The following is a 24,845-nucleotide window of genomic DNA, read 5'->3' as shown; positions in this document are numbered from 1 at the left end:
ATTGATACCTTCTTGGGTTTCAAATTCATTTCTCTTAAATTTCTTTAACAATGCTTTGCTTGCTGTACCTTGGTTTTCTGATAGATGAGCTAGGCATGTTCTCATTTTGTTTGTTCTGATTTTTTTAGTAACTGTGACTGAAGTTTTACCAAAGGAAAAGAAACAGAAAGATGAGAAGACCTTAATTCTTGGGCAAGCCGTGGTGGACCTTCTTCCTTTACTGGAAGGTCAGATGTGTGATTTGCTCAAAAGCAGAAATAGAAAAGCTCATAAAATTTAGCTCCAGAGAAGTGCAAAACTCAGCCTCAATGAATTTGAGGAATTTGATGAAAAGATGAGCACATTTATCTCTGCTTAACCCTTCCTTTGGATTGACTTGGCCTTCTTTTCGCAGGGGAGAGTTCATTTGAAACAGTGGTCCCATTGCACCCTGTGCCAGGCTCGCCTTTAGAACCTCTTCGATCAGGTGTTAAGGTAATCAGAGTTTTAACCCTTAACACTGCAGCCTGCCATTCAGTCTAACAAGTCTGTCTGCTATTAAGGTTCAATTCAGTTGAGTCCATTCGTCAGGCACCTTCTTTTCACAGGCACACATAGTGCTAGGTCCTGGGAAACAAAGATAAATAAGGCAGAATCCTACTTTAGGAGTCCATAATCTACATATTATGGATTAAAATCCAGTGTGATTAAATGGTGGGGTGGGGCACATAGTAGGTATTGGTTACTTTGCCCAGGAGTAGATGTAGGAAAGGCTTAACCATGGAAATGTCTCTTGAGCTGTGTCCTGCTGGATTAAATTCAATAGTATATGAATGTACCTAACACAATTTCAGGCATGGTAGCCTGCTTCTGGTAGTTGGACGAGGGGAAGTATGAATTGGTAGGCTCTGTCACTGTTTGTTTTCTGGGCTGTTTCCCAATTCTTCTGGGGATCAGGAGCTTCTTGGGGCACTGCTTTGCCACTCTGGTGCAAGTGCACTCACTCTCAGCAGATACCACAGCTGCCTTCTGTTTTGCACAAGTAAAGGAGAGAGGAAGGCCCAACTGACCCAACTATTCCAAATGCAGTTCCCTAGTTAACCATCGCTGGAGGCCCCTTCCTGCTTCTTGTTAATCCTGAGCTTGGAGCTGCCACAATCCATTATTTTAGGATGTGGTTGGTTTCTTCTAGTTTTTTTTTTTTTTTTTGTAGATCTGATTTCATTTGCTTCCTATCTTTCAAAGATTCCTAAAAATATATAGTCCAGTGATGGCATTTCTTGTTTTCTAGGGCCATTATAGCATTATCTTTTTATTGGATATAAATATATCATTTAATATCTTTCTGTCATTCCATGTAATTTGCTCTGGAAAGAGCTATATATTTGAGCTCAGTCTGCCTTCCTTGGTCCAGTCTGCCAGCCTATGTATTGTTGATTTTCCTTAGATACCTATAGAAGAAAAGTTAGTCAAATGGATCTCATGATCTTTGCTCTTAATATTCCTCCTCAGTCCTCATGATTAGTCCTCATGATCTTTGCTCATAATATTCCTGTACTTACTTATTTTACATACTCAAGGAAAAAATATATGACAATTAATGTCCATTTGCTTGAGAGTTCTCACTAATTTTATATTTAAGCAAGTACACTGGTTTATTCTCAAAACTCAGAGACTAAAATGACATAAACCTGTACTTGGAAAGGAGATTCCAATTCATCTTCCAGTATTCCCTGTCTTGATGGAGTAATATAAGTTAGAAACCTTACGGACATTTTCCTTATCCTCTCAGAGACATATTGACCAGAGGCGTCACATTCTTCAATGCTTCTCTTTCTCAAAACCTTTTCTCCCTTTCGTGTTCTATTTCCTGCTTATTGACTGTACTTTCTCAGGTTCCCGAACCAGATCTCTTTCCTTTGCCTGTCCCTTAAGTATGAAGCTTCTAACCTTGGCTAACTTTCTTTGTCTGTGTTCATACTCGTGGTGACGGGAGGTGGGGAGGTATGGTGGGGGAAGGGGCTTGGGGATCATCCATGATTTTGACAGTTACCAGTATGTTGAAGACTTCTAATTCAACAGCTCCTGCCCAAACTCCTCTCCTGAATTCCGGAATGTCAAATGTCAATGTCAGCATTCCAAAACTGAACTCAGCATCCTCCCTCAAACCTATTCTTCCTTTTATCTTAGTTATTTTCACTAATGGCATCACACCTCTGTGAGATCATAGGGCATACATAGAACCTACGTTACATCCATGACTGCTCCCTCAGACCCTAACTGCAACTAATGCCTAAATCTGCCTTTCACCCAATCCAGCCTTTTCTATCTTCTAAGTGCCTTTGGGCTGTCTCTTCTTAGCTTCATTCCTATTCTTTATTGCCTTATAATCTCACCTGGAACCTTACAAGTAGCTTTGTAACTCCCCTTGCCTCCTTCCAGTTCAGCCTTCCCATTGCTTGCAGAGTGACTTAAAAGTAAATATGATCACCTCTCTTCCCTTATTTAGTACTGTGTGGTTCCTAGATTCACCACTGCTTACATCCTAAAGTCCAGATCTTTTAGCAGGCACACAACAACTTTTATGATAGCAGCCTGTCCCTTGTCCAAGCTCATCTCTCAGGACTGCCTCCTTGTGCATTGTGTTGTAAAATACCTGAACTGAATATACCGTGCTATTTCAATCCCCTTTTACATAAACTCTTCTTTTTGTCTAGAATTATTTTCTCTTTTCTTTCTCTGCTTATCCAGGTTGCAAACTCCTATTTATCTTGTAAAAGTCAATTCAGATGTCACCATCTCTTATTCCTCCTCACCCCAGTAATTAGTTATTCACTTCCTCTTGGGTGCCCCTTGACTAGGGCATTTTGTACAAGTCTCTATTATAGCATTTATCATAAATAGTGGAATTATAATATGAATTCCATGATGAAAGGGGCCATGTCATCTTCATCTTTATAGTCCTGGTGCTGTAGTAAGGTGCCTAGCATATAATTAGCAATCAATACACATTGTAAACCTACTTTTTCAGTGTATCCTGTGTGAAAATGTCTATAGATTTGTCTATATCTCTATATATGGGTATATGCATATATATTTGAAAAAGCATTTTCAAATTTCTATTGGAGACATAATTTGGGAATTTCTCATTAGTAGGATACTTAATTCTTTAACAATAATGTTAATTATTCTTATTAATGTTGATTCCTAAGAAATAAAATGAAAATGAACAAATTCTTTTTTTCTCTCTAATTAAAAAAACACTAGCTGTCTTGACTACTCTACTTGGATACATTGCTAACATCAAAGCTTTTGCAGCTCTTCTAAAAAATTTGTTTCTAGAGCTTGTTCATGCTGTCAAAAATATTTTCTCGCCTTTGAAAAATAGAAATATATTGAGGAATATGATTTTCAAATATTTAATAACAAACCTAAAAGTTTTTTTAAAAAATCACATTTAAATTACAAAAATAATAATAAAATATAGGCTAGCAAAAAAGGCACCCCAATCTCACTCACTCACTTGTAACTACTATTAACATTTCAGTATAGAACTCTCCAATTCCTCTCCTGTTTGTGTTTGTAAACATACTTGACCTCAGTATGTTAGAGGGGAAGGGCTCTAGCTTAGGGGTAAAGTTTTCTTCTTGGCTTTGTCTCTAACATGTGGGACCTAAAGAAAGTTATTTGAATCTCCTGTATGGAAATAATTAAACTTGACTTTTTTTTTTTTTTTTTTTTTTTGCTGAAGAAGATCTGCCCTGAGCTAACATCTGTGCCAGTCTTCCTCTATTTTGTATGTGGGTCATTGCCATAGCATGGCTGCCAACGAGTGGTGTAGGTCCACACCTGGGAATCAAACCTGGGCCACCAAAGCAGAGCATGCCAAAGTTAACCACTAGGCCATGGGGCTGGCCCTAAACTTGACTTTCTTACCTTGAACAGTCATGTGAGATTAAAATGAGATAATGCAAAAAAAGGGAGGCCTCTGGCATTTCCAAAATGCTGTATAATTTTGTTCTTTTCCAGCAATGCAGTCTTGAAGTTAAAGTATTTGTGTCGGAACCCTTATTGACCCCAGCCCAGATCTCAGGAGGCAGTCTACTGAAAGTCACATTGGAGGCTGCCTACTCTGTGCCTGAATCCTTCATTCCGATAGGGCCCCTGCAGAACTACATGGTTGGTCTGCAAGTTCCATCTGTTGGAGAGGTAAAGCGCCACAGCCAGATATTTATATGGATTTAGACACTCATATGGCCATCTCTTCCTTACCTGCTAAGATTTCATTCAAAGCAAGCTTTGTTAATGGCTGAGATTTATTTTAGGTTTAAAAAAAAAGGTTTACTTCTGTTTTATATATAGATGTTTATATTTATAGTTTATATATTATATATAATATACATTACATATAATTTATATCAATAAATGCATATTTATGGTGGAAAACGTAAAACATTTTAAACTTAACAATTTTTTAATGTATTTCTACACAGATTACTTTTATGCACATATTTCATTGATTTTGTATAGTGTACTTTATTATATAAAACTTTATCTTAATTCCAGGGTTTTTTCTTAGTTCAAATTTCTATAGAATGATTGTATATGGGTCTTTTGAGCCTCTTGAAAGAGATTTCCAAATTGCCATTTTACATTTTCGGTGTAGAACCCTCCAATTCCTCTTTGCCACTTTATATTCTCACCACAGTGCGCCAGGGTTCTAATTTCTCCACACCCTCGCCAACACTTATTTTCTGTTTTTTGTTGTTTTTTGATAATAGCCATCCTAATATATGTGAAGTGGCATCTCCTTGTGTTTTTGATTTGCATTTCCTTAAAGACTAATGATGTTGAGTATCTTTTCATGTGCTTATTGGCCACTTGTACATCTTCTTTAGGGAAATGTCTATTCAACTCCTTTGCCCATTTTCCCATCAGGTGGTGTGTTTTTTTTTTTGTTGTTGAATTTTAGGAGTTCTCTTTATATTCTAGCTATTAATCTCTTATCAGCTATGTGATTTGCAAATATTTTCTCCAGTTCCATGGTTTGCCTTTTTTACTGTGTTAGTGTCTTTTGATGCACAAAATTTTTAATTATGATCAAGTCTAATTTGCCCATTTTACTTTTGTGTTGTGTGTCTTTGGTGTCATAACCAAGAAATCACTGCCAAATCCAATGTCATGAGGCTTTCCCCCTGTATTTTCTTCTAAGAGTTTTATGGTTTTAGCTTTTACATTTAGGTCTTTGATCCATTTTGAGTTAATTTTTGTGTATGGTGTCAGATAAGTGTCCAACTTCATTCTTTTGCATGTGGATAACTAATTTTCTCAGCACTCTTTGTTGAAAACACTGTTCTGTCCCCATTGAATGGTCTTGAAACGCTTAATTTTGACAATTTTTGCCAGCATTCTTGTTGTTTTTATGGAGGAACAGATTTTTAGAAGTCCTTACTTTGCCAATCCAGAAACGCCCTTCCTTCATGAAAGGTTTTAAACTTAACCCAAAGAACTAGAATAGGTGAGTTATAGGGTATACCAATTTTAAATTTTACTAGAGACTGCAAAATTGCTTTCCATAGTTGTACCAGTTTACATTTCCAGCAACTAAGTGTAAGAATACCATTCCCTTCACAATATTGTCAATACTTGATATTTTCAGACTTTGACTTTCCAATCTATGGTTTAAAATGGTATCTTATTGTTTTAATGTGTATTTCACTTATTATTAATTATATCTAGCTTGTTTTTATTCAATTGTTGGATTTTCTAATTTCTTTTTCTATAAATTGCCTATTTATATCTTAACCAATTTTCTATTGCAAGTATATTTTATATAAATTATAGATATGAAATTGCCTATACTTTTAGCTCTTTGTCAGATTTGAGTTTGTTTTTTAAAAGGTACATCATGACTCTCAAATAAATATAAAATGACAAAAAGGGTTTAAACCAGTTCAAAGGAGAATCTGAAGAAATGACCCATTGTCCTTCAACAGTACCCAGCATTTCATTGAAAAGACGCTTCTGTAGTCTTTTCTGTCCATTTCAAAGTCTTTTACAAAATTTTCTGATGTATGGTGTTTATTTCTGTAGAAGGACTATCCCATTTTGTTTAAGAATGGAACTCTGAAGCTTGGAGGGGAAAGAGAGCCTGTTCCCCGGCCCAAAAAATGGCCTATTGCCAACATTCTAGCTCCAGGAGCTAATAACATTCCTAATGCATTCATCGTCGGTGGGCCCTATGAGGAAGAAGAAGGGGAACTCAACCACCCTGAGGTGAGAGAATTATGCAGTTTTTGTGATAAACTCAGTGTACTGACATATGACAAAACATTTTGTGGATCACTGTAATTTATATACATCCATCACCTATTAAAATAAAACAATTACATGTCAAAATAAAAGTTATCTAATTCTGATTAAAATGTTTCCTGACGTCTTAAGTCCAGCAAACAACATAATTGATTTAATTCAAATTTACTCTTTATTTTGTTTTAAAGGTAATAATACAGTCACAGGTCAAAAGAAAAAATTAAGAGATATGCAGTTAAAGTCTCCCTCCTACTCCATGTCTCTTCCTCCTAATTCCTTCCCAGGTTATCATCCAAGTAGTCACCTTTGTTATAATTTCTTGTGTTTCCTTCCAGCTACTTTTTTATGCATATAAAAACAAATATATATAGTCAAAGGGAGACTCAGAAACAAAAACATTTAGAAAAGTAAAGTTTTCTTGCAAATAATGCAAGGGAGTCAGATTTCAGAAAGACTGGCCCACATGCATAGCATAGTAAAAGTCAGGAATAAAATTGTTTTTCTTTAGGGAGTCCAGATTTATAGGCAATATTCAAAGTCTTGTTATTTTCAGAATTAGAACACGTCAGGAAGATACTGCTATTTTTGCCTTATCTCAGGGTATAAAGTTTTATATATTTTTAACTGAGTGTATAAAGTGCTTAATCATATTGGAAGCAGGGAAAAATATCAGTTTTTGCTTCATATACACACACACATATATACATACACATATTCTTTCCCTATCATGTTTTACACAAATGGTGGCATACTCACACACACTGTTCTGCAACTTGATTTTTTTGCTTTATACTATATCTTAGAGATTTTCCCACATCACTACATAAAGAGTATTTTCATTCTTTTTCTTTATTTACCTGCACTTGCTGTGTGATATGACATTGTGTGGCCCTACTTTAATTTAATTAACCAGTCTCCTATTTTTAAGTTGTTGAAATTCTTCTTTTTTTTTTTGCTCCTTCCCTCCTCCTTCCCCTTTTCCTTCTTTCTTTCTTTCCCTCCTCCCTTTTCCCTTCTCTCTCCCCTTCACTCCCTCCCTCCCTCCTTTCTTCCTTTCTTTCTAACATGTTTTATTACAACTTATATTTGTCAAGAGTATAGAAAATGCTATAAACACATTTGAAAATGTTTCTTGAATGAGCTGATAGTCATTAGTGGAAACATTTGATCACATAGTTTGTAAAACAAGGATGGTTGAATTCTTTCAGTATCTGACTCTAGAGATTTTAAGTAATAGAGATAAGGCTAGCAATATTTGAAAAACATTGTGCAGTGTCTTTCTCATCATTGAGATTAGTGAAAATTTATACTGTTCTTAGATTTATATTTTCATTTAGATCAGATATTTTATTTCAGGTAAAAGATTTTATTTCATATTTTAAAAAACTATATGTGTGTGTGTGTGTGTGTGTTTGGTGAGGAAGATTGGCTCTGAGCTAACATCCGTTGCTAATCTTCTTCTTTTTGCTTGAGGAAGATTGTCCCTGAGCTAATGTCTGTGCTAGTCTTCCTCTATTTTTTATGTGGGATGCCGCCACAGCATGGCTTGATGAGCAGTGTACATGTCCGTAGTGTACATGTAGGGATCAGAACCTGTGAAGCCCGGACTGCCAAAGAGGGGTGCACACACTTAACCACTATACCATGGAGCCAGCCCCTAAAACAACATTTTTTAAAACAATAACAATGGCCAAGCCCTAACCCAGATCAATTACATGAGAATTTACTTTTAAAATAGCACTAATGCCCTTCTTTTTTGAAGCACTCAGATAATTCTAATATGCATCCAGGGTTGAAAATCACTCATTGAGGTTATGTGAGTAAATATTTGGCAGTTAGTACTGGATTGATGGTAAGGATAATGTAAGTAATTTATCCTATGTACTTTATTAATAGTAAAGTACCCTAAAATTTAAGATGGTGGTAGTATTTACAATAGTAGTTCTACTTATAGTAGTAGTAATAAAAGAATTGTGATCAAATCCATTAAAAATGCCCTACAGGTTAAGCAGGATAAAGCCATGGCACACTGAGAGAACAACAGTCTCTATCTTATTATTTTATAGGACAGAGAATTTAGGAACCAAGCAGAGTGCATAAAGAAAAGAATTATTTGGGACTTGGAAAGCCGCTGCTACCTTGATCCTCCTGCAGTGGTCAGGTAGGAAAAGAAAGGGAATGTGTTTAACCAACAAAGACTGTAGGTGGGAGGAAATGTTACTTTTGTTAATTTTATCCATGTTTGAGTTAAGGTAATCTGAGACTCTCTTCCACCGCATCTGCTAGTAACGGAGGCTTCTAGTGATGGTAGCTTAACCAAGGTGGGTTCTTATTTTTCTTTCATATAAAAGAAGTCCAGAGCTGGTGCGTATGGTGGCTACACAATGTTATCAAGTATCAAGGCTCAATCTTTCTTTTTGCTCTACTTTCTTTAACATGTGTCTTCCATCCACAAGGTTGTCTCATGGGCCAGGATGGCTATTGAAGTTCCAGCCTGCACATTCACATATTCCTGGCGGAAAGTTGGAAGAGGGCAGTGTTTATGGATTAAAAAAAGGACACATGCTGGCTGTCTTAGCCCCTCTTTTTTTTTTTCTTTTTTTCTCTGAAAACATCTTTATTCTACCCACATACTTAATTGATATTTGGGTTAGCTATAGATTCATAGATTGGGACCCATACTCCCTCCGAAGTTGTTTTTTTTTTAAATTTGAGTTCATAATAGTTTACATCATTGCAAAATTTTAGTTGTATATTATTTCTTGTCTGTCACCACTTAAGTGCTCCCCTTCACCTCCCTTCCCCTGGTAACCACTGAACTGATTTCTTTGTCAATGTGTTTGTTTATATTCCACATATGAATGAAATCATCTGGTGTTTATCTTTCTCAGTCTGACTTATTTTACTTAGCATAATTCCCTCCAGATCTTTCCATGTTGTTGCAAATGGGATGATTTTGTCTTTTTATGGCTAATTAGTATTCCGTTGTGTATATATATATATACCACATCTTCTTTATCCAATCATCAGTTAATGGATCCTTGGATTGTTTCCATGTCTTGGCTATTGTGAATAGTGCTGCAATGAACATAGGCGTGCATATGTTACTTTGGATTGTTGATTTCAAGTTGTTTGGGTAGATACCCAATAGTGGGATAGCTGGGTCATATGGTAGTTCTATTTTTAGTTTTTTGAGGCATCTCCATACTGTTTCCCATAGTGGCTGCACCAGTTTGCATTCCTACCAGCAGTGTATGAGGGTTCCCTTTTGTCCACACCCTCTCCAACATTTGTTATTTTTAGTCTTAGTGATTATAGCCATTTTAACAGGTGTAAGGTGGTATCTTAGTGTAGTTGTGATTTGCATTTCCCTGATGATTAGTGATGTTGAACATCTTTTCATGTGTTTATTGGCCATCTGTATATGTTCTTTGGAAAAATGTCTGTTCATATCCTCTGCCCATATTTTGATTGGGCTGTTTGTTTTTTTGTTGTTCGGTTGTGTGAGTTCCTTATATATTATGGAGATTAACCCCTTACCAGATATATGATTTGCAAATATTTTCTCCCAGTTGGTGGGTTGTCTTTTTGTTTTAATCCTAGTTTCTTTTGCCTTGCAGAAGCTCTTTAATCTGATGAACTCCTACTTGTTTATTTTTTCTTTTGTTCCCTTGTCTGGGAAGACATGGTATTCGAAAAGATCCTTGTAAGCTTGATGTCAAAGAGTGTACTACCTATATTATCTTCCAGAAGTTTTATGGTTTCAGGACTTATCTTCAAGTCATTGATCCATTTTGAGTTTATTTTTGTGTATGGCGTGAGATAATGGTCTACTTTCACTCTTTTTGCGTGTGGCTTTTCAGTTTTCCCAACACCATTTATTGAAGAGACTCTTTTCTCCTTTGTACGTTCGTGGCACCTTTGTCGAAGATTAGCTGTCCGTAGATGTGTGGTTTTATTCCAAAATCTGTGTCATATCTGAGTCTAGTTCTTATGTAGCTTTGTCTCTTGAGATTGTTTTTTTCCTTGCCTTTTAGCATTCCTAGTAATTTATCATTGAAAGCTGGACATTATGTATTGGGTAATAAGAAATGAGGTAATTCAGTTTTTTAGTGTGAGGTTTTATCTTAATCTGGTTGGGAGCTGGGCTGAGTTTAATGTTTGCTCTAGCTATAGATGCTAGAAGCTTCAGTTTCCTTTTTTCACTCCTCCCTAGTTGTCTTTGGGTTTTGCTAGGAACTCTTTCTGAAATAGGGTTTCTATTCTGCAGCCTCTCACTTGTAATCCATCCACTCTTATTGTACTGGAACCCTATTGATGTGTTAGTAAGGTATTGTGGAGGGGAAGTATTATATAATCCTGTGATTAAATCTCAGTATTTTAGTGAGTTTGAGTCCCTGGGGCTGTGACCTTCAGAAGTGTTTACTAGCCTTTTTTCCTTCCTCTCCTTATGTGAGACAGGAACGCTAGAAAAGACTGGAGTTGTCTAATTGTCCTTTCCCTGGGTCACATAAGGCTCTGGTAAAGTACTTTACCTTAAAGGATGGGCCTTTGTTATGGAGAACACTCTGGGCATTTTTCAGAATGGTTACTTTTCCCTTCTTCCTGCCTAAGTGGATTTTTCTCCTATATTCACCATGACAATCTGATAGAGCCCCTTGATTTAAAACTCAAGAAAGTATGAGGACCCCTAATACAAGGCCCCCAGGAACTTTTAACTCTCTGGCTAGTTCACATTCAGCTTCCAGCAGTTTGTCAAAATTACCATTAAAGTGTTTCTTCCGGTTACTGGCTCCAGTGATTTCTGCTGCCTGTAAGCTAATCTCAGTCGTGATTCTCTGTATGTGCCTGTCTCTCCATATTTCAGGGTGGCAATTTGCCCTATGAAATTAATTCTTACATGGATCTAAGGAAAGTCATTGATTTTCAGTTTCATCAGCTTTTTCTTGTTATGAGGACAGGAGTCACAACTCCTAAGTTCTTTACATATGGGAGCTGATAATGGAAGTCCTACTCTATTTTCACAGTAGAAATAAATATATTTTATACTATTTTATAGTCTGATTATTTCTTTAGAATAAATCACTAGAAGTGGAATTTCTGGGTCAAAGATTATGAACATTTTAAGGCTTTTGATTCATATTGCCAAATTGCTCTTAAAATTTTACAATTTGCCTCTGTTAGCAGTACACTAGATTTATTTTGGGAATTTTATAGATTTGAGAAAGTTTAAAAAACCCATCTTCCTAATACAAATTTTTATATATATGTATTCCATTACTTTTTAAAAGAGAGGAATACTTCCCTTTAACTTAGATTATACTAACCCCATTTTTGGATATAATGCTAATAGGCTGACTCTTGATTTGTAGTTTTCAGAAGCGAATTGCTGATTGCCGATTTTGGCCTGTAGAGATCACGAGAGTTCCTCTGATTATTGCACCCAAAGGGAAGGCTGCCAAATTTGATAAGGTAGATTTGTTCACTTAAAAATATTTATGTGAGAAATGCTGGATCAGACCCAACTTGTCATTCTGCTTCTAATTCTGATACCAAAGGAAAATGTAAACTGATGTTGCTGCTCTCTAGGGTGACCAACTCATCCTGATTTGCTAAATAGTTTCCTGGTTTTAGCACTGAAAGTCTCATGTCCCAGGAAACTCCCTTGTCCCTCGCGAATTAGGATGACTGGTCACCCTTGCTCCCTATTGTTCACTAAAAATTATTTAGCCTTTATTTCCAGATATCCTATTTCCATTTAACCCTTCATTACAGTTTTACTGTAGGTAAAACTGTACAAAATAGCCATTTTTATAGGTCATAGAAGTTAAATATTGGTAATATGGTTCAACCTAATACATCTTTCTGAATTTCTTTTAGACTTACCTACTTGAAATGTTTTAGCCTGCTAATTAGAGCAGCAGGGTTCATAGATGTGCTGCTCTTCTGAAAACATACAGCTTTGATGAGCCTAGAACATGTTCTCTATTGTTTTACTTGTGTGTGTCTGGTCTTCTCTGCTTTTTTTTAAACTCCCTGAGGGTGAGGACCCTATAGCAGACTGCTTTGTATCCTCCACAGTACCTAGCATGATTCATGGCATAGAGCAGATACTTAACAAGTACCTAAGTTGTTTTATTGATTTTTAAAATAGGCTTTTTTTGCATAATAAAAATAGTACTATGGTGTAACCACTTCTCCCTTTGCAATATATAATATGCATTGGCTAACTTTCCTTATGTTTCTAAACAGAAGTGTTATCACATGAGCATAGGACTTTTTAATCTAATTTCTAATTATTATAATAGGTAAAATCAAAGAGATTACTTTTAATTTTGTAGGAGTTAAATGTATTTTCTTTTACTAAATTTATTTTTTCTTATAAAAGTTTTCTATGAGACACCATACAGCTATTAAAAATAATGTGAATGGGGCCTGCCCAGTGGTCCAGTGGTTAAGTGTGCATGTTCCACTTCAGTGGCCCAGGGTTCGCCAGTTCAGATCCCAGGTGTGGACATGGCACCGCTTGGCAAGCCATGCTGTGGTAGCCATCCCACATATAAAGTAGAGGAAGATGGGCATGGTTGTTAGCTCAGGGCCAGTCTTCCTCAGCAAAAAGAGGAGGATTGGCAGTGGATGTTAGCTCAGGGCTAGACTTCCTAAAAAAAAAAAAAACTGATGTTAAGGGGCTGGCCTGGTGGTGTAGTGGTTAAGTTCATGTGCTCCACTTCGGCAGCCTGGGGTTCACAGGTTTGGATCATGGGTACGGACGTAGCACTACTCATGAAGCCATGCTGTGGCAGCATCCCACATAAAATACAGGAAGATTGGCACAGATATTAGCTCAGCTACAATCTTCCTCACACACACACACACACACACACATAAAATGATGGTAAGATATATTTATTGACATAGTCTTTTTCTTTGTAATGGGAGTTCAGATGAGATTAGGGATAGTAAGTACATGATGACAGACTGTCATTCACCCTCCTTCATCCACGGCAGATAGTACCAGTCAATCAAAGCACTCTTTCCTTCTGAACCCAGATAAGACATAGACTCTTTCTCAACATAGTACTCTAAAACACCTCCACCAATTGATTAGAATTTAGGCATAAGTTAAACCTGTTTGTCATCACTGGTCCAGATGACTTGGAAGGCCCCTCTCATTCATACAAATCTGTGAACTAAAGCTAAAAGTTACAGCTTCTGATTTCTTTTAAGTTTTTGTTGTTGTTATTATTATTGTTTTTTTACAAAACTTCACTTTTTCCTAAGAAGCAACATGATGAAATTGATTTTTTATTTGAATATATATAATCAATTAATTTGAGTATGTGTTGATTCAGCTACTGCCTTTACTATTCATTAACACTGTTTATGTGCATTACCTCAATGATCATGGTATGATTAAACCCATTTTGAAAATAAAGAAAAGGAGACCCAAAATGTCTTTGTAACTGGCCCACAGTCAACTGGTTAAGTAGTATAGCTAGTTCCTAAAACCTGGTCTTTGAACTGCTACATTGCTCTATAGCACTAACAGCTCTCTGGTTTTATTCCCTTAGACTGATGATGAAAGTCAACTTTCATTTCATGGTGTGGCTTATGTTAATATGGTCCCATTGCTGTATCCAGGTGTGAAGAGGATTCGGGGAGCTTTTCATGTTTACCCTTACATAGACAGTTCAGTCTATGAAAAGGTAAAAAGAAATTGTATAGAAGACATAATCCTAATTTATCCTTTATATATGTGTTTACTTACATCTTTAGCATACACATGTTTGCAATTGATATTTGGAACCAGTTGATACACTTGGATGTTAAATATAGAGCCTTGCAGGCATTCTGCTATTGAGCCTTAAAAACCTCAGAATAATAAAAAGCCAAAAACTGGAAACAACCCAAATTCCCAACAGGTTAACAGAAAAACAAATTGTGTGGTATGTCTATACAATAGAATAATGCTCAGCAATAAAAAGGAATGAACTATTGATATATGCAACATGGATGAATCTCAAATGCATAATGCCACATGAAAGAAGCCAGACAAAAGAGAGTACATACTGTATGATTCCATTTAAATATAATTCTAGGAAAGTAATCTATAGGGACAGAAAGCAGATGAGTGGTTGCTTGGGAACAGGAGAAAAGAAGGGATGGATTACAAAAGAATGTGAGGAAAGTATTAGGGATGATGGAAATGTTGCTTATCTTGATTGTGGTGATGGTTTCACATGTGTATAAATATGTCAAAATTGATCAAATTATATACTTTAAATATGTAATTTCTTATATTTCAATTTTACCTCAATAAAGTTGGATACAATATCTTTAGGATAATGAAAGAAGTCTTTTGTTTTAAGTACGCAAAAACTGGGGGGAGGGCAAAAGGAGGGATTAGGCATATATGTGTGGTGATGGATTATAATTAGTTTTGGGTAATGAACATGATGTAATCTACACAGAAATTGAAATATATTACTATGTATATCTGAAAGCTATATAGTGTTATAATCCAATGTTAATGCAATAAAAAATAAAAATTAAAAAAAGTTTCTTTAAAAGTATGTGAAAACTTAAATCCATATGCCGATTAATGAGCTACAATATGGTTCTTTCAATTTTCAGGTGTTAAAATCATCAATGTATCTATCTATCGATAGAGAGAATATATACATATATGTATATATTCAAGCAAAAAGTCAATTTATCATATTGCTTCTTAGGAGAAAGTAAAGCTTTATAAAACACAATAATAGTAAGAAGAAAAAAATATGACTATTTTGTCATCATCAGGACAGCTATTTTTCAATAATAGAGTCATGAAAGACCCATCATCTATTTGCAAACCAGTTGAGTAGTAAACTCTTTCTATATAAGTGTCCTTTGAATCAGAAATTGCACTTATAAGGATTTATCTTAAGGAAACAATTTAATAGCATCAAAACTGCCATATTTGTGAAAACTTTTTGGGATCTATAATAGCAAAAAACTAAAAATAAGGTTAATGTCTAATAATAGAGACAGACTTAGTAAATTATTGTAAAGAATACTGATGGAATATGCATCCATTAAAAAAGATAATTATTAATGCTCTGTAGATAGTTAAATGGCAAAAAGAATGCAGAAATCTTACATATAGTATAGATTTTCAAATGAGTTTATTAAAATAAGTTAAATGTGAAGACCATAAAAAACAGAAGTGGCTATTAATTAAATATATGAGTTAAAAGAAGACTTCCTAGTCTTGAAAGAAATAAAAGATATAAAAGATTTAGATTACAGGGGGCCAGCCCTGTGGTGCAGCAGTTAAGTTTGCGTGTCCCACTTTGGTGGCCTGGGGTTTGCCAGTTTGGATCCCAGGTGCAGACCTATGCACCGCTTGTCAAGCCATGCTGTGGCAGGTGTCCCACATATAAAGTAGAGGAAGATGGGCATAGATGTTAGCTCAGGGCCAGTCTTCCTCAGCAAAAAGAGGAGGATTGGCAGCAGATGTTAGCTTATCAAAAAATGGAAATCATCTCTATATGAAAGAAACCATCATAAACAAAATTACCATGTAACTGAAAAAGTGGGGAAAATATTTGAATACATATCAGAAAGATGGCTACCGTTCCTAAAATATAAAGCACTTCATCAAATCAATAGGAAAAATACATCTTTTTTTTTAATGGGCAAAGTACATGAAGTAGCAGTTTGGAAAAGAAGAAATGCCAATGGCCAATAAATATAAGAAGAAACATTTGGCCTTATTTATAGTCAAAGAAATTCAAATTTAAATAACAATAAAATATTTTATTTTACCTGTAAAATCAGACAATTCTTTAAAATATGATAATACCCACTGGTGGCAAAGATAGGTAAAACAACTTTCATTCACTGCCAGTAGAAGTATAAATTAGTACCAAGTGTCTGCAAAAAAATTTTCTGTCAGTATGTATTAAGAAGCTTAAAATACTTATATCCTTTCCCATAGTACTCCTACTTCTAGGAATCTATTTTAAGGAAATAAGTAGAATAGTATCCAGACTTTACTGCATGAAAATATTCCGGTGAATCTGAGGGAAACAGTATATTGTAATTGAAAGGTTATGGGCTTTGATGTCAGGCAGCCTCTAGTTTGAATTCTGGAGCTGCCATTTACTGACTGAGTGACTTTGGCCAAGTGACTAAATTTCTCTTTAGTGTCAGTAAAATGGAGACAATGCTTGTTTCCCAGAATTGTTTTACATATTGAATGAGATAAAATATGTAAAGCACTAGGGATATAGTTGGCACACAGACATTTTTACCATTACTTTTTTTATACTCATATGATAGGAGCGATTTCTTTGTGTGTACATTAAAAATTATCCTGATGCAAAATTTAAAAACATGAGAGGATGCATGTGATAGTCTGTTAAATGAAAAATCAGGATTTAAAATTATATTCAATATGATCTCAACTTTTAAAAAAATATATAATCATAATTTTTAAAATATATAGGAAATATTGGAGAGGAAATATTTCTGGCTATGTCTGAATGATGAGGTTGTCAAATTTTCTCCCCCTAATCAGCTATAAAGCTGGACAAATCAACAAAAAGCCATTTCAGTGCTCTGGAAATTGACCAAAGGCATCAACAAAATGAGAAGTATTAGTGCATGAAAAACTATGGAGTTTGAGGCATTTTTGCCTAGGGCTGCTCCTGAACCACTCCTCATCCCCCACTCCATTCCTTTAGCTTCATCAGAGCAGTGATTCTACTAGGGCAGGCTAGGCTGTGAGGACCAGCAACTTTGTTTCCACAGAGAGGGCTCACACGATTTGGAGCAGTGGATGAAGCACCCATGCCCAGTGATGCTGTTGGTTAAAATGGAGATCTTTGTGGAGAGCGACCAACATAATTGTAATGAGAGTCCCTAGAGAGAAGAGATAGAAAGGGGCAGAAAAGATAAATGAAGAAATAGTGTCTGAAAACATCCCATGTTTGATGAAAACATTAATTTACGTATCCAAGAAGTTCAGAGAATGCCAGATAGGGTAAACATACAGAGATCTACAATATACACATCATAGTGAACTGTTGAAAGACAAAGAGAAAATCATGAATTCAAAAGGAGAAAAACAGCTCATCATTTACAGGGGAGCACTGATATGGTTAACAGCTGATTTTTCATCTGAAATAATGAAATCTAGAAGCCAATCGTATAATATATTCAAAGTTATGAATGAAAAGATTATCAACCAAAAACAAAGGCAAAATAAAGACATTGCCAAATAAACAAATATTGAAAGAATTTGTTGCTAGCAAACCTGTCTTGCAAGAAATACTAAAGGAAGTTCTTTCAGCTTGAAAGATTATGACACCAATTGCTAACTTGAATCTACAAGAAGAAATGAAGAACATTAGAAATGGTTGAATGTAACAATATAAAAGATTTTAGAAATATATTTTTTCTCATTTTATTCTTAAATTATTTGAAAGACATGATTGTACACAGCATTAATTATATTATTGGATTTATAACATATATAGATTTAGTTTATATGATAGTAGTAGCATGAAGGGGAAATGATAGAATGGAACTATAGTGCAGTGAAGTTTCTACATTTTACCAGAATTGTTAATATCAATGTGAAATAGATAGTGATTAGTTAAGATGCATATTATAATCCCTAAAGCAACCACTAAGAAAATTGTGTGTATACATATACATACACACAAATATATATGTGTCTATATGTATATAAACATATATATATACACATCTTCATGTACACATATATACACATATACATAAACAAAGGAATTAAATGAGATATCACAAATATTTAACATAAAAGAAGACATTTAAAGGGGGAACAGAGAAACAAAAAAGACAGAAGATATATAGAAAACAAATAGCAAAATGGCAAACATAAATGTTAATTTCAACAATAACATTATATGTGAGTAGTCGAAACATTCCCAATGAAAGGACAGAGATTATGAGACTGGATTAAAAAAATCTAGACTCAGTGATATGCTCTCTAAAGCAGATATACCTTAGATTCAGACACACATAAGTTGAACTAAAAGGATGGAAAAGGGGGTTGGCCCTGTGGCATAGTGCTTAAGTCCAGCACACTCCACGTCAGTGGCCTGGGTCAATGAGTTTGGATCCTGGGCATGGACCTACATCACTTGTCAAACTGTGTTGTGGCAGTGACCCACATACAAAATAGAGGAAGATTGGCAACAGATGTTAGCTCAGAGAAAATCTTCTTCACCAAAAAAAGGAGAAAAAACGGATGGAAAAAATAAACTATGCAAATAGAAAAACAGAGCTGAGTGGCTATCTTATATCAGACAAAACAGACTTCAAGACAAGAAATATTACTAAGATTTAGCATGACATGTTATAATGATTAAAGTGTCAATTAATCAGGAATATAGAGTTTATAAATTATTATAAATAATATTTATATAAATTATAATGCATACACACCTAACAACAGAATCTCATAATGCATGAAGCAAAATCCAACAGAACTGAAAGGAGAAATAGATAATTTGACAGTAACACTTAGAAATTTCAATATTCTACTCTCAGTTGTTGGTAGAACAACTATGCAGAAAATCTTTGTTAAACATAAACTTATCACACACCCCAGTAAATCATACTTAGGAACCTACCCAGGAGAATTGAAAACTTGCATTCACACAAAGACGTGTATGTGAATGTTTATAGCAGCATTATTCATAATAGCCAAAAACTCACAACAGTCCAAATGTCCACAACTGGTGACTCAGTAAACAAAATGTGGTGTATCTATACAAGGAAATACTATTTAGTAGTGAAAAGGAATGAGTTACAAATAATGTGATATGCCAAATCATTGAATTTTGGGTACACTTTCAATGAGTGAATTATATGGAATTTGAATTATACAGTCATGTGCCACATAATGACGTTTCAGTCAATGACAGACTACATATATGATGGTGGTCCCATAAGATTAGTACCACATGGCCTAGATGTGTAGTGGGGTATACTGTCTAGGTGTGTGTAAGTACACTCTGTGATGTTCATACAGTGACAAAATCACCTTATGACACATCTCTCAGAACGTATCCCTATTGTTAAGTGAAGCCTGACTGTATCTCAATAAAGCTGTTTTAAAAAAGGAATGAACTACTGATACATGCTATAACGTGGATGAACCTAAAAAACATGCTAAGTGAAAGAAGGTGGACACAAATAACTACATATTGTACATATTGTTCATATAAGTGTATATGAAACGTTCTTGTTTCCTACAGATGTTAAAATTTGAGAAAGTTTGTATCTTAAAATCTATGAAATACAGTAATTATGGTAAAGGTGGTAGAATTGCAAGTGATATTTGGTATTTACAATTTTTTCTTCAGTATTGTTAGACTCTCTTTTTAGCAGTTTTATTGAGCATAACCAACATATAATAAACTGCATACAGTGTACAATTTAAAACTTTTGACGTAGGTTATATCTGTGAAACTGTCACCATAATCAAGATAATGAAAACATCCATTGGCCCCAAAGTTTTCTCGTGTCCCCTGTTATCCTTCTATCCCACCTCTGTCCACTCCTCACCTTTGTTTTTTTTCTTTTTGGTCTGGCTGATTTCACTCAGCATAAATTATATTTAGATTCATCTATGTTGTTTAATTAAAAATTGTTATAAGAATCTTTTCCAGTCATTTATCTATAGTTTGAATTTTCCCATACAAAGTTTTTACTTTGAACTTTAAACTTGTGTTAGTCTCCCAGTTATAATTGATGGGCCAAGTAGTAATTAGACAGGTAATATTTCTTGTACAGAAATAAATTCTACCACTTAAAGTTAATTTGGAACTATGTGTCAGAAATTAAAAGCTTTCTGGTAACAAGTTCTGAGACACCAAAATCAAGCCAGGTTGAAAGGTCTCCTCTTAATAATTTAAGTAAATAGTGCAGGCAGCTAATTTTCTGTGATGGTTTCATCTGTTATTTTTTTGTTTCTTTTCAGACCAAGTGTTTATTTAGCTTGTTCCGGGATACTGGCCATCATTTGATTCAGAATAATAAAGTAGGAGGTGTTAATTCCCCATTGTCCAAACCAGTTATTTCTAAGAACCTGAAAGAAGATAAAACAGTCAAAGAAAAGGACATAGAAGGAAAGCCTAAGCCTGGGGATGTGGTAGGTTTTTGAGAAGGTGATGATTTTGCTGGTTTTGCTACATTCCAGAAGCTTGCACTGATTTCTCCTTTGGTGAATTGCCTCAAGTTCATTTGCATTTTGATGCAACATAATGATCATTGTTCCTGCCCTTGTGAAGACCATGTAAGAATTCAGTTTTTGAGGTGTGCTCATTTTCTTTCAGCAAGCACCTAGTATAAAATCTCAGAGCTCGGATACTCCTTTGGAAGTTGAACCCTCTCTATGCCACAATCCAGAAGGACAGGTAACTATGCAAAAAGAATTGAAAATTAAGTTTAAATTCATCAGTCCTTTACTGAGCAAGATAGTATGGTATAGTTGAAAATTCTTAGGAAAATGCTCATTATCTGAGTTACCATTCCACACTTGCCATGACTAGTTTATGACCTTGGGTAAATTTCTTTGTCTCGTTGAGACTCTCTAAAATGAGTGGGTACCAGATTAACTTTAAGGTTCTTTCCAGGATTAAAGATTTATGTCTTTTATTAATTCTACCTTATTAAACACTAGGAGGGATGCAAAGATGCATTATCTGCAGCATTTATTCATCTGCCCTCCAGACACTCAATAGTCTGGGTGTAAAACAGACTGGCACACAGCTAACTGTGATACAGAATGTTGATGAGTGCTATAGGAGAGGTACAAATAAAAGTGCTGTGGGGCTCAAAGGAGACAGATTAATAGCTACTAGGATGGGGCAGTCTCAGGAGGCTTCATGAAAGAGGGCATCTGAGCTGAGTAGTGAAAGATGAAGAGAACTCTGCCAGATGAAGATGGAAAGAGGCCAGGGAACAGCTTGAGTCAAGGCACAGAGAAGGTAGCAGAACTCGGGGTGCATCAGTTAGTTCAGTGCATGGTACAGAGAAATGAAAAGAAAAGAAGAGCTTCTAAAGAAAAGAAAGGAGAGGTTCTGAAAGGAGTTGAGAAAGAAGAGAGAGGCTGAGTCCGGTTGTAGAAAGACTTTGCAAGCCTTGTTAAAAAGCTTGGGCATCATTCTATAGGTGATGAGGGACTCATAATAAAATGACTCATAATAAAAGTTTTTAAGTCGAGGAGAAACCATGCCTCGTGTGTGCTTCAGGGTAGAACTCTTGCAAAGATGTGAAAAAGATTTCTGGGGTAGGGGCTTCAGATGTCAGTTTATAGGTTTTTCTTATAGTACAGATGAGTGTTGATGACAGTTTGATTTAGGGAAGGGCTTGTCATAAAGTCAGAAACCTGCAGAGGCAAAGCGTAGAATTGGGAAGTTTTGGGAGTGGTGAGAAAGAAAATTAAAGATAACTCAAGTTTCAAGCCTCACTTTCTGGAAGGATGGCAAAATCATTAAGAGAAAAGCCAAAAGAGAGGTTGATACAGAGGAAAAAAGTTCAATTTTGGACACATATTTAGGATGCTGGCAAAAATCTGGGTAGAAATGACCTTCAGTTTGCAGTTGGTAGATGGTGGTAGGAAGCTGTGAGTGGGAACATCAGAAGGTTGTGAGAATATTTCTGCAGGACTCATGAAAGGTTCGGTGGGAGAAAGAATGGCATTCACTTAAAACAGTCCAAGAAAAGTATTAAACAAGTTAAACAGCGCTTCAGCTGTGGTACAAGTTTCGAAGAATAAAATCCCTTTTCTGAAAAAGATAACCACTGTTGCTATTTTTCTTTCCAGTTGTTTTACTATGTAAAAAATGTTTTAATAGTTGAGATCACACTATATATGTAGTTGTATATGCAGTTTTCTCACTTATTAATGTTGTGAGCATTATCTTATGTTGCTAAAATTTTTTAATAAATATATTCTTCTGGAAAGAATAAATTAGAGAAAAATGTCTTTACAGCAATATGTAGAAGCAGGAACGTACATTGTATTGGAGATTCAGTTGGACAAAGCTTTGGTCCCAAAGCGAATGCCTGAGGAGCTAGCCAGAAGGTATGTAGCAATGGTTCTCATACTTGTTTTGCAAAAACAATTTAGATATTAATAGAAGGAAGTCATTTTGTCCCCATAAATGTAATTTCCCCTGGGCTAAGCAGCAGACAGTTTTCCATTTTTTTCCAGATGAAGTTTCTTTTGTTAATTGTTGTTTTCTTATTACAAAGGCAGTTTGTGCCCATTACAAAAAATTTGAGAAAATTGAGATCAGCAAGAAAGCACATAAAAACGCTCAGATTTATGGGGCCAGCCCTGTGGCATAGTGGTTAAGTTTAGCATGCTCTGCGTTAGCAGCCCGGGTTCCTGGATTCGGATCCCAGGCACAGATCTAAACCACTGATTGTCCATGCTGTAGTGGACATGCTTTATATGTGGGGGACATGCTTCCTGCACATATAAGGTGGAGGAAGATTGGCACAGATGTTGGCTCAGGGCTAATCTTCCTCAGCAAAACAAAACAAAACAAAACAAAAACACTCAGATTTCTACTCATCCGGTGATAACCACTTTTACCACCTTAGTATTTATCCTTCTGTAATGTTGTAATGCCTCTATATTACACACACACACCACATTATGTCTAAATATATGTAATTTTTAAAAAACTTTTTTTATATTGTACCATAGTGCTTTGATTGTGTTTCTGGGAAGTTGTCCACTTCATCTAGCTTATCCAATTTGTTGATGTACAATTGTTTATGGTATTCTCTTACTATCCTTTTTGTCTCTGTAAAATGGGGAGTAATGTCCCCACTTTCCTTTCTGATTTTAGTAATTTGAGTCTTCGTTCTTTTTTTCTTGGTCCATCTACCTAAAGATGTATCAATTTTGTTGATCTTTTCAAAGAACCAGCTTTTTGGTTTTGTTGATTTTCTCTTCTCTGTTTTATTTATATTTAATCTAATCTTTATTGTATCCTTACTTCTTCTAGTTTTTGGTTTAGTTTGTTCTCCTTTTCTAGTTCCTTACAATGTACAGTTAGGTTATTGATTTGAGAGCTTTCTCTTTTTTAATCTATGTGTTTAGAGCTATCAATTTCCCTCTGAGCCCTTCTTTCATTGCATCCCATAAGTTTTGGTATGTTGTGTTTTTGTTTTTATTCATCTCCAGGTATTTTCTAATCTCCCTTCTGATATCTTCTTTGATATTTAGGTTATTTAAAACTGTGTTGCTTAATTTCCACATATTCGTGAATCTTCCAGTTTTCCAATTTCCTTCAATTATTGATTTCTAGTTTAATTCCATTGTGATTAGAAAAGATACAGTCATGTACCACATAAGATGTTTTGGTCAATGACAGAGTGTATATACAATGGTGGTCCCATAAGATTATAATGGAGCTGGAAAATTTCTATTGCCTAGTGACATTGTAGCCATTGTAATATTGTAGCCCAATGCATTACTCACGTGTTTGTGGTGATCTGGTGTAAACAAACCTACTACTCTACCAGTCGTATAAAAGTATAATATTTACAATTATGTACAGTACATAATACTTGATAATGATCAGCAACTATGTTATTGGTTTATGTATTTACTATATTATACTTTTAATTGTAATTTTAGAGTACAGTTTTGCTACTTATAAAAAAATGTTTACTGTAAAACAGTATACCATGTTATGCTGGCAGCAGCCTCATACATCTCATGTTTACTGTGTCTCTTGATTGTGTCATTTTTCTCTTATGCTTGGTTTAATTTGATGTCGTTTTGTTCATCATGGCCCCCAAGAATACAAAATCCACTGCTAATGTTGCCAGTAAGGGGCTACATTGAGTGATTGACCCGGAAATGAAATGAAAAGTGATTAAGGACTACGAAGGTGGAAAATCAGTGATGATTATTGGTCATCAGTCAGGCATGTCCCATTCCACCACAGTTACAATCTTGAAGAACAAGAACAAAGTGATGGAAGCTGTTAAAGGATCTGCTTCATCAAAGGCAACAAGATTAATAAAACTTTGAGAAGGGCCTTGATCAGGCATGTAGAAACTTCCAATGACCTGGATTGAAGACCTGTCACAGAAGTGTATCCATTTCAGCACCACGATGATCACAGCCAAAGCAAAAAGTTTATTTGTGATGTTGAAAGAAAAGGCTGGCCCTGACTATGGTGTTGAATTTACTGCTAGCTCTGGGTGGCTTAAACAATGCAAGAATCGTTATTCATTACATAATGTGAAAGTGATTGGTGAGTCTGCAAGTACTGTTGTAAAGGCAGGTGAAGAATTTTTGGAAACTCTAGATAAGCTGATTGTGGAAGAAAATTACCTGCCAGAGCAAGTATTCAACATAGATGAAACCTCCTTGTTCTGGAAACTGATGCCTGAAAGGGCTTTCATCTGTAAGGAGGCCAAGTAAATGCTAGGTTTCAAGGCTTTTAAGGACAGGATAATAGTCTTCCTTTGGGTAATGTTGCAGGCTA

The 24,845-nt window shown here is 35.4% G+C and overlaps 1 protein-coding gene across 10 annotated transcripts in view; it reads left to right on the top strand.

The window, feature by feature from the left end:
• Window positions 1-24,845, top strand: part of CFAP70 (cilia and flagella associated protein 70) — a 137,769-nt gene that overhangs the window by 41,483 nt on the left and 71,441 nt on the right. For 6 of the 10 annotated variants that reach the window (XR_011495666.1, XM_070490088.1, XM_014858896.3 and 3 more), the window contains 10 exons: window positions 129-227; window positions 395-474; window positions 4,009-4,188; window positions 6,073-6,255; window positions 8,358-8,452; window positions 11,664-11,763; window positions 13,863-13,997; window positions 20,309-20,479; window positions 20,664-20,744; window positions 22,326-22,417. Coding sequence is in view for 9 of the 10 variants with exons in the window: in XM_014858896.3 (XP_014714382.3) it covers window positions 129-227; window positions 395-474; window positions 4,009-4,188; window positions 6,073-6,255; window positions 8,358-8,452; window positions 11,664-11,763; window positions 13,863-13,997; window positions 20,309-20,479; window positions 20,664-20,744; window positions 22,326-22,417 (1,216 nt within the window). In the remaining variant the exon portion in view is untranslated. The remainder of the gene's footprint in view (window positions 1-128; window positions 228-394; window positions 475-4,008; window positions 4,189-6,072; window positions 6,256-8,357; window positions 8,453-11,663; window positions 11,764-13,862; window positions 13,998-20,308; window positions 20,480-20,663; window positions 20,745-22,325; window positions 22,418-24,845) is intronic. The other 4 variants (XM_070490076.1, XM_044756921.2, XM_070490078.1 and 1 more) reach the window with 3 other exon arrangements.

The sequence above is a fragment of the Equus asinus genome, chromosome 2 (assembly GCF_041296235.1).
Source record: "Equus asinus isolate D_3611 breed Donkey chromosome 2, EquAss-T2T_v2, whole genome shotgun sequence".
In the NCBI taxonomy this organism is placed as follows: Eukaryota; Metazoa; Chordata; class Mammalia; order Perissodactyla; family Equidae; genus Equus; species Equus asinus.
The sequence above is the reverse complement of the archived record's forward strand: the minus strand, read 5'-3'. Positions and strand labels throughout refer to the sequence as shown.